The sequence below is a fragment of the Cavia porcellus genome, unplaced genomic scaffold, assembly GCF_034190915.1.
Source record: "Cavia porcellus strain 051 isolate PalLab524CR breed Dunkin Hartley unplaced genomic scaffold, mCavPor4.1 scaffold_15, whole genome shotgun sequence".
NCBI lineage: Eukaryota > Metazoa > Chordata > Mammalia > Rodentia > Caviidae > Cavia > Cavia porcellus.
The window spans coordinates 55,374,309-55,387,005 of record NW_026947498.1 but is presented as its reverse complement, the minus strand read 5'-3'; the positions used below and the strand labels follow the sequence as shown (position 1 = coordinate 55,387,005).

Genomic DNA, 12,697 nt, shown 5'->3' with positions numbered 1-12,697 from the left:
GTTATTTACTATCCCATATTTGATGCTCCTTGCACTGTGTTACATTAATGCTACATTTTTTCATGTTGTCTTATTTTCCTAACGAGTCATTGCTGTCCTACAGTCTCACAATCATTCACATCTACAATAATATCCCAAAATACAGGTCTTTGTATTGAACAGTGACTATTCACCAGTGGGGTCCTGCAAAGTTTTATTTTTGCTTTCTGATTATACTAAAGATAATCTTAAAAGTATACATAGCTCAAGATTTTTCCTGTAAAACACTATGTTTTTTTCCTGGTAAGCAAAATAATGTTTTCATTGATCTCAGTGTTCTGGAGTACCCAGAATCTACTGGATCAATCATAAGGTGGTTTAATTATTTCTCTCAATGAGTTTGAATAAAAAATGGTGTAAACCGAGCTGGGGACTGTAGCTCAGTGGTAGAGTGCTTTAAAGGTCCTGGATTTGTTTCCCTGTATTGCAAAAAGAGAGAGATGGAGAGAGGGAGAAGGAAAGAGGATATTTGTTACCTCTGGAAGAAAAACCAACATTTAAATAAGAAGAAAATAATGTGTTTGTCTTTATTTTCTGAGGAAATTTTAGTGAATTGAGACTCATATGCCTAAATTACTCCTACAAAGCAATGCTTGTCTTCCATGTAGTGTATCATCCATTCCTCTTTCAAAGTGATGTTCTTAGAGATATATTGCTAGAAAATATGTCTAAGGTGTCATATACATATGTGTTTGTTTCCTAAAGGAGACTTAAGGGAACTTAAACCTTTGCCAAGTTTCACTTAGTCCTTTGATAGATTGTGAAATCATGTATTTGATATCTGTGATACGGAAAGTATTTTTTTATGGCTTAGGACTTATCTTTCTATTCACCATCTTTGCTTGCATATGATTTCCCTCATAGATTCCCTAGTGGAACAATCTTGCATTTTCTCTGTGTTTTCACACTTCTGATAGGAAAACCCCTACTTTTTTTGCTTTTGCACAAGGCAGGATAGCTCTAATAGCTGTTTTAAAATAGATCAGTACTGGAAGTGATCCTATTTTTCTCTGGTAAGGTATCTAAAAGCTGTTTTTTAGGAGCTAATGTGTTATTATTTCAAGTTTCAAATCAGTTTTGTTGGTACATTTTAGGTTTATATAATGATCACATTCATCTAGAATATTTGTACCTAAATGATAGAACTTGGTTCTTTTTTCCCATTCCTCTTCCCTCCCTTCAGCCCCTCCTCCCCAATCATTCATAAAAGTGTTGTGTCCATTTTATTTCTTCTTTTTAAAAACTTTTCCCTTATTTCTTTTGTCCCACCACCCTCCCTTGTTCCCCTCCCTCCCCATTTGAACATTTTCTTCCTATTTCACAACACCTATTACACATTTTGGTCCTTATTTACACTTTCAGCTTCCCCCACCAGAGAAACAGTGCAGTATTTACATGTGTGTCTGATTTATATCACTTAGAAGTATATGCTCAGGGTGTATCCATTTATCTATAAATATCTCAAGCTTTTCCTTCTTTATGGCCGAGTAGTACTCCATTGAATAGAAAAGCCACATCTTTGCCAACTGATGGGCATTTGGACTGTTTCCAAGGTTTGGCTATTAAGAACTGTGCCACTATAAGCATGCATGTGCATATATCTCTATGATATGTTGCTTTTAACTCTTTTAGGAAGCATATAGCTGGGTTGAATAGAACATGTAGTCCTAATTTTTGAGGAATCTCCACACTGATTTTAACAGTGGTTATCTTGCACCAGTAGTAGAGAAGCATTCCTTTACCCCACAGCCCTTCCAGCACTTGTTATTGGCTGCTTTGTTGATAATAACTACTCTTTGGGGGTGATGTGGGATCTCAGCATTGTTTTAATTTGCATCTCATGAATGAACAATGATGATGAATATTTTTTCATTTATTTATTTGTCACTTCTATTTATTCGTCTGAGAAATGTCTATTCATTTCAGATGCCCATTTTTGGTTTGGGTCTTTAAATTTGAGAAGTTTGACTTTTTAATTCTTTATATATTCTAGATAGTAATTCTTTGAGCAATGGTTAGCCAAATTTTTGTTCCACCCTGTGGATTGTCTCTTTACTCTGTTGGTAATTTCTTTTTGTTTTCTTTTTGCTGTGCAAAAGTTTTTAAGCAAAATTAGAATGCAGTTGTTGATGCTTTGTGATTGTTCCTGTGTGATCAGGATTTTGTTCCCAAAGTGTTTCCTATACCAACGTGTTCATGAGTTATACCTATTTTATCTTCAAGCAGACTTAATGTTTCTGTCTTAATGTTTAGATCTTTCATCCAGTTTGATTTTAGTTTAGTGTATCATGAAAAATATGGGTCTAATTTTTATCTCCAGCATATGGAAAGCCAGTTTTTTCAGCACCATTTATTAAAGAGACTTTCTTCTGGTGGGTATGTTTGGGACCTTTGTCAAAGATAAGGTGGCTGAGTATGTCTGGAGTTGCTTCTGTGTCTTCTAATCTGTTCATTGGTTGTTTGGTCTGTTTTTGCCAGTAGCATGCTGTTTTTGTCATAGTAGATCTGTAGTATAATTTCAAATCTGGGTTTGTGATATCCCCCACCTTGTCTAACGGCTACTTAAAAGTTATTATTCCATTTAATTTGCCTCTTTGACTGCAGTAAACTTCTGGGAATAAATCGGCCACCTAAAGCTATGCCTAGAAGGACTCTGTAACTCTGAAGTATTACTTTTAACAGTATGTGATACATTTCATAACTATTTTTCTACACTTGTTTAAGAAATAAAATGTGTGGATTCTTGTAGTTACATCTATTATTGCTGTAGCTACTGTGTTTAGTGTGTCCATCACATTCAGAGGAGGACTACAGAAGAGCATCTGTGTTGTGTCATTTTTCTCTTCCCTCGATTGTATTCTGTTTAGCATGTCTATTCATAACTTGTCTTATAGGCATTTAATCCCTGCATAAAAAATGGAGGAACCACTGAGTGTGGTGGCTCACACCTGTAATCCCAGCACTCAGGAGGCTGAGGCAGGAGGATCGTTGCGAGTTCGAGACCAGCCTAGGCTACAAAATGAGCTCAAGGCCAGCCTGAACTGCACAGTGAGACGCTGTCTCAAACAGACAAAAACAAAACAAAAAAAAAAAGAATGGAGTAACATAGGCACCTTTGAAAACTCTTGAAGGGAAGTAGCAAAGTCAAAATGTCTGAAGAACTTGTTTTTGCATTAACATTGCTTTAATATAAACTTACCACTTGGAAGGGAGCCAAGTGAGATGGAATTTGAGTCTCTTTACCTTCCTCACAATGACATAGTCCAGTTTTGTTTCTAGAGTGTCTTGTGCAGTTGCTCAGTTTTTGGCTGGGGATGCTGATGGCTTCACTGGAGCTAGAAGATTGGTGCCCATGCTGGCCCTCAGGTGGCTGGAGAGTGTGTTTCTCTTTACAGAGGACCGTATGGGTCCACCAGCAGTGTGAGCAGTTCGGAAGAACAAAGTAGAACCTTCAAGCTTTTGGAGCTCAGCCTCCAAATCACATAATTTCACTTCTGTCATATTCTGTTGGTCACACAGACAGACAGAGACAGAGACAGAGAAAACTAGACAACAGCCTGAGTTCCAGGAGCTCCTGGGTGACATACGGAAGAGTGGGCTGCCCAGTGTGCTGTGTAAGAATTTTGGGAGAAGATAGTTCTAGAAAGAGAGGACAGTATCGCAGGTATAAAAGGCAGGCATTGTAGGGCAGTGCAGTTGGCAGGAAATGAGGCCGATGGGGAAGATCAGTCAGCAGGGCCTCAGGCAACATGGCAAGAGGCGGTGGCCGTGGGGGAGGAGGCAGCTTCTGAGCAGCAGAGTGGCGCTACCTGACTCGGGTGTTCAGAAGCCTACGCTGGCTGCTGAGAAGATAACTGTTTTTAGGGGGAAAGGGAGGAAGAAATACTAGGCGGCTTATACTTGTGTGTTCTGAAGGAGCGACAGCAGTGGCCTGAGCTCAGCAAGAGGTGAGAAGTGCCCGATTACAGACGGGTGAAGACTAGCCTTGCTGATGGTGAGACACGGAGTAGAAACAAAACGAGGAATCTGAAGCCCTCTGGGCTTTTTCCTGAATAATAATTTTAAAAAGTGTGGAATGAAGGGAGGGGCTGTTGTAGGAATTAGAAATGATGACTGATGAAGTTCTTTCCGCTTTATCCTGGACACACTGAGTTTGAGAGTTCATTTGACATCTGGTAAAACTGTCAGCGTTATACTAGCCAGATAATTCTTGATTCTGCCTCATTATATGTTGTGAAGAATAATGATTATAACTATTTTCTGAGATAAATTCATAACTTAAAAAATAGCTATAGGCTGACTTCTGCATTGATAAAAGTTTAGAATTGTAATATTCTTTACTTACAATCTTTTCAACTTAAAAATGAGAATATTTGTTGTTTTAGTCAACTTTTTTTTTTTTTTTTTTGGTACCAGGGATCGAACTCATGACTGCATGCTTGCAAGGCAGGTGCTTATGCCGCTGAGCTAAATCCCCAGCCCCTAGTCAACTTTTTTTTTTGACATTTATGTAAGGGTAGAAATCAAGTGTGAATAAAAATATAAGTAAGGTGTGGTGACACAGCCAGTAATCCCAGCACTCAGGAGGCTGAGGCAGGAGGGTTGGTGCAAGTTTGAGGCCAGTCTGAGCCACATAGTGAGTTCCAGTACAGACAGAACTAAGAGTGAGACCCTCCCCCCAAACAAAAGAATTTTGAAGTTCTGTAAGTTGTTGTAATCAAGTCAGTCATTCAAAACACTATGTCATGCTGTACCCAGGTTCTGCAGTACACTCGTGTAGTTATTTCTGTGGAACAGATTAGATAAGTAAAATCTTGAGTCAGAAGGTGTACATACCACTAAGTTTGATAGCTGCTGCTAACTGACCCCCAGTAAGTGGGAACCAATTTATTCTTATACCACAGTGTAGCAGAGTACCCTTTTTCTCATTGCAAATAAACACTTAATATCAATAGTACTTTTTTCATTTTTGCTTTTCTAAGGAGCAACATTTTTACATTGTTTTAATTTTCATTCCCCTCAATACTTTTCATTGACATTAAGTTTTCCAAGGTTTTTTTCACAAAGAAAGTATTCAATGAGTAAGTTTGTGTAGAAAGGAGGTATAACCACAATACTTGAAAATGTTTGAATGGTAGCAGGCAGATGTGTGAAGATCAAAAAGAGTGGCAGCCTGAAATGTGTCAGAAGAAAGCGAAATACAGGAAGAGGGCAGAAAGCTAAGAAACCGGAGGCTGGGGCTTCAGGTTGTGAGCAGAAGTTAGGTAGGGAGGCGAGTTTGGAAGAAAGTCCTGGACACTGAGATGCTGGGGGCCAGTCACAGAGGTGCAGCTCCTTTGCCTCAGAAGCAAGTGGCAGACTTGAATGGATTTTTTCCAACTCTTCCTGTGGCTACACTGCTCAAGATTCTACTTAGTAGTAGGAAAAGAAGGAGAAGGAGAGGAAGAAAAAGGAGAAGGAGGAAAAAGATAAAAAGAAGGAGGAAGAGGAGGAGGAGGAATAAGAAGAGGAGGAAGAGAAGGAAGAAAAGTGTCAGTCTGGTGGAGGATCTTCATTGCCAGATGGAGGTTTGAACAAACTCGTATATAAGCATGTCTCTCACCATGCAGTAAACTAAAATCAAAATGGATCAAACATCTAAGCATTAGTATAGAAATATTTAATCTGTTAGAAGCCAAATAAGTAAAACTCTTGAAAACACAGGTATAGAGAAAGACTTTCAGAACAAAACATCAATTACCCAAGAAATAATACCAAGAATCAAGAAATAAGATCTCACCAAATGAAAAACCTTCTGCAAAGCAAAGGAAACTACTAACAAAGTGAAGAGACAACCTAAAAAATGGGAAAAAATTTACCAGATACTTCTCGAAGGACTAATATCTAGAATATATAAGAAACTAAAAAAAATTAAGACACTCCCAAATTTAAACACCCAGTTAAAAAATGAGCATCTGCAATGAATAGATATTTCTTATATGAAAAAATACAAATGGCCAATGAAGATATTAAAAGATGTTTAACATCACTGGGCATTCAAGAAATGCAAATTGCAATAACACTAAGATTCCATCTCAATATAGAAACAATGGCTGTCATCAAGAAATCAACCAATAACAAACGCTGGTGAAGATACGGGAAGAAAGGAACCTTTCTCTACCGTTGATGGGTTTGTAGACTGGTACGAATACTATCAAGATTCCTCAGAAAATGAAAAGTAGAAATTCCATTTTACCTGCTGATTTCCCTTGCAGGTATCTTTCTCCAAAGAAGTAAATACACCGTACTGCAGTGATGTGTGCATTCTTGTATTTGTAGCAACATGGTTCATAATAGTTCATAATAGCCTATATGTCCACCAACAGATGAATGGATTTAGAAAAGTGATATTCATGCATATAAAGTACTACTCTGCCATAAAAATGATAAATTTAAGTCATTTGTAAGAAATTAGGTGTACCTTATATAGGTTTAATGCAATCCCAATCAAAGTGCCCAAAATGTTAAGTGAAATAACTCAGACACCTAAGCTTAAATATTGCATGGTTTCTCATATATGGAAAACTTAATATACATATAAAGTGTAAACTAAAACACAGATAACAAGAAAAATATTTCTTTTTATATATTTTAAACATTTTGGCTTCAAGAAATGGTGTACAGGTGTCCACTTGCATCTTGTAAACTTTCTATACAATATGGAGGCCTTGAATTCCCTCAGTCTGCATTCTGCCGGCTGGGAGACCCAGGAAAGAAGGTAGTACATTGAGTCTGAATGCAGAAGTTTGAGGACCAGAGATTCTGACAACCCAGCTCAAGAAGAGGCTGAATTAGCCTTCCTCCATTTTTTCTGTATTCCAGCCCTCGATGGATTGGGTAACGCTCTTCCACAGTGGTGAAGAAGGGTCTTTTTCACTCAGTCTACTAAATGATATCTTGCAGAAACCCCTTCACAGACACATCCAGAAATAATGCTTTGCCAGCCCTCTGGGCATCTCTCAGCCCAGTGTAAATAGCATATAAAATTTAAGTGTGATGTGGATACTGCATGGATAAGAATGGAACACAAAAGAATAAAACGACACATAGGAAGCTTGGGGCATTTTCAAAAACAAGGTTATTCTGGGATATTTCCTTCCGTAATGATTTAAACCAGTATTTTAAAGCTCGACTCCAAGGACTGTCTAGTTTATTTATTTATTTTTTTAATTTTATTTAAGGAGAAAAGAAAAAAAAGCAGGGAAAGGGTACAAGTTATACAGATTTACAGAAAAAAAATGAACAGTAGGAAATCACTAGTTAATAGGTTACATATTGTCATCTTAGAAATAATTGTTCAAGTCACAAAATTAAAGCTTGTAAAGTGGACATTCCATCAATGATACTGCAAACAGTTCTGTTCATTGATCCAATAAAACTCTGTGATATCATTTTCTATCTTATACACTTAAATATACATGCAGTTATATAGTTTGGAGCACTTTCTTTTCCTCTCTTTTGTACCATGACTATTACACATTTTGGGTTTCATTGCTCCCACGGTTCTTATTACTTTTTTGGAAGAGAGTAAAACCAAATGTGACATAACAGAACAGAATCGGTCAAGTCAAAAGGGTGGACATAATAGATAATGTAAAAACGTAATACAAGGTGATCATCAATGGTTACCATAATGCCTCCTGCTATCTCTAATAGAATTGCCTATATTGTTAGTTATAATACAATTGAACAAAACAGTAAAGAATAAAACTGACAAAACCAAAACATTGGAGACATTGTAGGTCTTCAAAAGTAGATAAAAGTCAACAAGAATGGGCGTCATAATGAATCTCATTATCTTCACAGCTGATGCCTAAACTTTCAAACCTGATACTATCCAGCAAAACAGAATAGGGGAACAGCAGTTAAAAACCAGATGGTGAGAGTAATACAGGGCTTTAAATCAAGGTAATGAAAAGTCAAAGTGGGTTACTATAATATATGCTGCTATTTTTTTTCCTTTAATTAAAAGGATAAAGATAAAAAAGTAAATAATGGAGTGGAGATTGAGATAAAAGAGGGCATAACAACGAAACAGTGCAGATCAAAACATAACCATTTAAGCAGAATAGTGTTTCACCACCAGATAATCCTAACCTAAAAGTAGTTACCATATTGTCTCTTTCTTTGAAATCCTTGAGTACAACTTCGTATACTGTAGCATTAAGTATATCAAAACAATGTAAAACCATTCAAGAGAATGACAGCATTACAGAGTATTTAGAATCGACTAACAGAAAATGAACAATGGTTTCTGTATAATCTCCTTGTCTTTAAAAGGTTTTTGCTTATACTATCGTATATAGTAAAATCCAATAAGATACAGCCTATTTAGACCATTGGAGACAGAAGGACAAAAGCTAGATGAGACTTCAAAACAAGATGATACTAAATCAGTATTACCTATTAAGATGTCATTTTCTCCAAAATAGCTGTTCCTATCATCCAATCTTCTCTGCCTCATTTCTGTTGAGCTCTTTTTCTGTCAGTAGCTGTCAGTTTGTCTTCTTCATTTTGTTCTCTGCTCCATTCGTTGTGGCCTCTCTGCCATTATTTCTGGATTCTTTGTATTTTTCTTTTTTTAGAATATCCTGCAATACTCTCTGTAGAGTTGAATTGGTGGTTGCAAATTCCCCCAGTTCCTCTTTATCCTGGAAGCACCTTGTTTTTCCATCAATTTCCAGGGACAGTTGTGCAGGATATCTCAATCTTGGCTGGAGATTATTATCTTTCAAAGCTTGAATTATTTCCCCCCACGCTCTTCGTGATTTGATGGTTTGTGCAGAGAAATCTGCTGTAATTCTGATGGGTGTTCCCTTGTAAGTGGTCTGTTTCTTGTCTCTGACAGCTTTTAATATTCTGTTCTTGTACTGAATTTCTGGAATTTTTATTATTATATGCCTGGGTGTTGCTCTGTTTGGGTTGTAGGTAGCTGGGGTCCTGTATGCCTCATACATCTGAGTATCTTTACCTTTTGCTAAATTAGGAAAATTCTCCTGGATTATTTCTGTGAGTAGCTTTTGTAGTTCACTTGTTTTTGTCCCTACTTCTTCTTTTATGTTCTTAATCCTTAAGTTATGGATCCTCTTATCATCTTCTTGTCTTTGTATTATTGCTGTTTGTTTCTTTGTTATTTTTAAGAAGTTTTTCATTTCATTCTCCCATATTACAAGTCTGCCCTCCAGTTCAGATAGTCTGTCCTTAGTTTCTTTCAAGCTGTTATGCCAGTCTTCTATAGACTTCTTAGTATCTTGGTAGTCCCTTTGAACCTGCTTCACGTATTCTATGCTTTCTCTGTTTTCTCCATCAAACAATTCTCCCCTTTTTTTCTGTTCTTCCATTCCACCACCTGTTTTTTCTTGGGTGGTACTTAGCATTTCTCTAACTATTCTGCATACTTCTAGCTTCAGGTCATTGATAACTTCATTCCTGAATTGGTCTATGAGGCTCTCTATATGGCGCCTTATGTGTATTGGTGCAGTGTCTGCTATTGCCTGTTTCTCAGAATTGGGGGCCGAGGAGCCTTTCTTGTTGCTGCCTCTTCCCATGCTGCCTCTTCTTCTCTGTTCCTTATATATGCAAGCTTATATAAGAGGCCCAGCTTCTCTCCCAGTCAGCCACAGCCTGATCGAATTGCGCCAGTTAGGTGTTCCCGCTCACCGCTCTGCACCAGGGAGTTACCGACCAGGCAGCCTAGGCATCTCCCCTCCCGGCCACCGTCAGGCTCTGGGATCTGGGTTGGGACAGCCTACCAGGTCCTCCGGCAGCGTCACGCAGGCTAGGCACTTTTCACCAATCCCGCCCGAGAGGGGGATGTGTGGCTGGAGTCGCCACCACGCCCTGCTCCCGCAGGACTGCTCGGGCCCAGAAAGTCCTCTGCTGGAGTCAAACTGTGGTAGAGTGTCAGTTTCTCTCACTCACCTCACCACAAGTCAGTGCATGCCTCCCTGCCGTTCGAAGATTGCCGTTCTCAGAGCTTCTGCGCGTCTCTCTCCTTGCCGAGCCACTGTAGAGGCAGCCAGCCACCGCGCGGCGGGAAACCCAAATCGCGGCTTACAATGGCGCGGGGTCCAGCCTCCACACCGAGGCTTTTCTGTTCCTGTTTTAGCACCAGGACTGCATTCCAAGTTGGTTTCTCTCAGCCCAGTTCATTCCTGAGTCAGCAGAGCATATCTCCACCTGCTTATGTCTCCTTAGTCCGCACCATTCCTGGCTTCTGAGTCAAGTCTTTCAGAGAGCCTCCAGTAGTTGCTGTTATCTGTCCGCCATGTTCTCCCGGAAGCCAGGACTGTCTAGTTTAAATGATATTTAGGAAACGTCTGATCTACGAAGTTTTTTTAAAATTTTATTGAAAAAGGTAAAACAGAATTTCATAACAAAATAGTAATAGAGTAACAGTAGTTGATATGCTGCATATTGTCATCTTCAAAGTAGTTTTTCAGAGTATAAGTTATGGGTATGAGAAATTCTCCATAGATATTAGCATGAACCTTCTTTTTTTGGTGAACTGAAAGACAGTAATGACATAGCTACCTTATATTTTTTTGCCTTTTACCTTCTTTCCTTTTAATTTCCTCCCTTCTGTTTTAATATTTAGGTCTCTGATCCATTTTGGCTTTAATTTAGTGCATGGTGATAGACATGGATTAGTGTTAGTCTTAAGCATATAGAGAGCCAGTTTTTCCAGCAACATTTATTAAAGAGACTGTCTTTCTTCCAGTGAACATATTTGACACCTTTGTCAGAGATAAGGTGGCAGAATATGTTTGGAGTTGTGTCTGCATCTTCTAACCTGTTCTACCTAGTCTTGAGTCAATGTTTTTCCTCCAGTACCATGTTGATTTTATCATAGTAGCTGCAAAGCTTTTCTTGCCTATACTTTGTCCTGTCTGAGTTTATAGATGTATATGCATGCTTTTTTCTTTTTTCTTGACTGTTCTAGAATATCTTTGTATCACTAAAGCAATAGATTTTGAAAGTAACAACTTGTGAAAAATAAAGTAGAAACTATGCTTTTAGTTTAAAATGATATAGTAACGTGCATTTATGAGCATTCTAGTTAGAGATAATTGTTTGGAGACTGGGAGAAGCAGATCTGAGTAAGAAAGCTATGCATGTTAATCAGAAACTTTGACAGTGAAGCAGTTGCGTATTTTTTTTCTTTCAAGAAAATGATCCTGTTTCATATGTATAATGTAACATCTGAGTGGGCAGAGATTTTCCTATCTTGCTCCTAAAGTTCCTTTACAAAAGTAAAATTACCAAGCATTAAAAGACATAGGATTTCTTTTTAGGTAGAAAGTTTTTTAATTTATCATCTGGATTTAACTTACTTGATGAATGTTTCTTAATAATTATGTATCCCTGGAGTATATAATCTTATTAAAGAATATACTTTTATACACTTTCAAATGAATAATCCTACTTGATTGTGTCCCTTTTCTTTGCAGAAAGTATTTGCATGCTGCATCTTCTTTTAAAGGAACACTTAAAAACGAAGTTAAAAAGGCACAGGAAGCAGTGAAGACTGGTATGTGGTACCCAGTGGGCCTCATAATTATTGTTCCACTCATTCAGTAAACATTATTTCAGCCTTTTTTCTGAGACAGGCACTGCTCTAGGCATCGTAAACAATGCTACAGTAAACATAATGTCATTCTTACCTCTGTGGAGCTTCCTAACACAGTGTATCCATTGCTGAGTTTGTTAAGTATGATATGATTTATTAGTTTATGATTTTGAACATACCTGGAATTAATTGATATATATTAGCAACCTTCATAGTCATGACTGTCAGATTATATTAGAGGCCAGCATTACATCTACTTTAAGAGGAATTTTTTGCATACTTTTCCTACAGCAAAGACAAACCTATCCTTCTCCATTCATCTGGGTGTGGTACCACGTCTACATTATATGGAACAGATTTTATAGCATCTTTAGTTAGCCAAGGTGAACTCATATTTTTGAATTTGTACACATAAAGTTATAAATTTTCAAGCCCAAGAGGAACTTGATAGAGAAGGTAAAAAGTACAGAAGAGTTCTGAAGTGAACCTAAGATTTTCTGTGTGTCGTTGTCACGGGTCATGGTTACATGTACTGAAGACACCTCTTAAAAATTGATTGAAAGAATTTCACTGTATTCTTACTATTCTGCTTTTGCTTCCAGCTGAACTCATACTGAAAGAAGCCCAAATCAAAGTGAATCAGCCTGGCAGAACCGCCTCCTCCTCTGCCCAGGTACGTCCTGTGAAGAGCGTCTTAAGTGGTGCACTGTGTCACTTTCTTGTTCATAGTTGTCTCTCATCATTCAGTTCTTACGCTTTTAAACCTGATAGGCTCAAAAGATTAAGTTGATTTTCACACAAGTAAATAGCAGATGGGTGCAGAGAAAGGAGAGAGAGCCCAGCAAATTGGAGGAAGGCTGAGACTAAGAGCAAAAGGGAACAAAATATCAGGTGACTTTGGGACAGTGAGGAAGTACTTAATGCACAGTTTCTTTAAAATGAAAAAGAAAGTAATACAAGTAAAGGAGAGAATGATGAAAAGCTAGTAGAAAAAACCTAGCCTATCAAGTCTCCTTGAAAATTGTCTTTTCAAATTATAGCTCTCCATGG

At 37.9% G+C, this 12,697-nt stretch overlaps 1 protein-coding gene across 1 annotated transcript in view; it reads left to right on the top strand.

The window, feature by feature from the left end:
- Morc1 (MORC family CW-type zinc finger 1) overlaps positions 1 to 12,697 on the top strand; it is a 163,723-nt gene that overhangs the window by 38,503 nt on the left and 112,523 nt on the right. The window contains exons 10-11 of the mRNA XM_063224421.1: positions 11,529 to 11,608; positions 12,250 to 12,320. Of these exons, the coding sequence (XP_063080491.1) occupies positions 11,529 to 11,608; positions 12,250 to 12,320 (151 nt within the window). The remainder of the gene's footprint in view (positions 1 to 11,528; positions 11,609 to 12,249; positions 12,321 to 12,697) is intronic.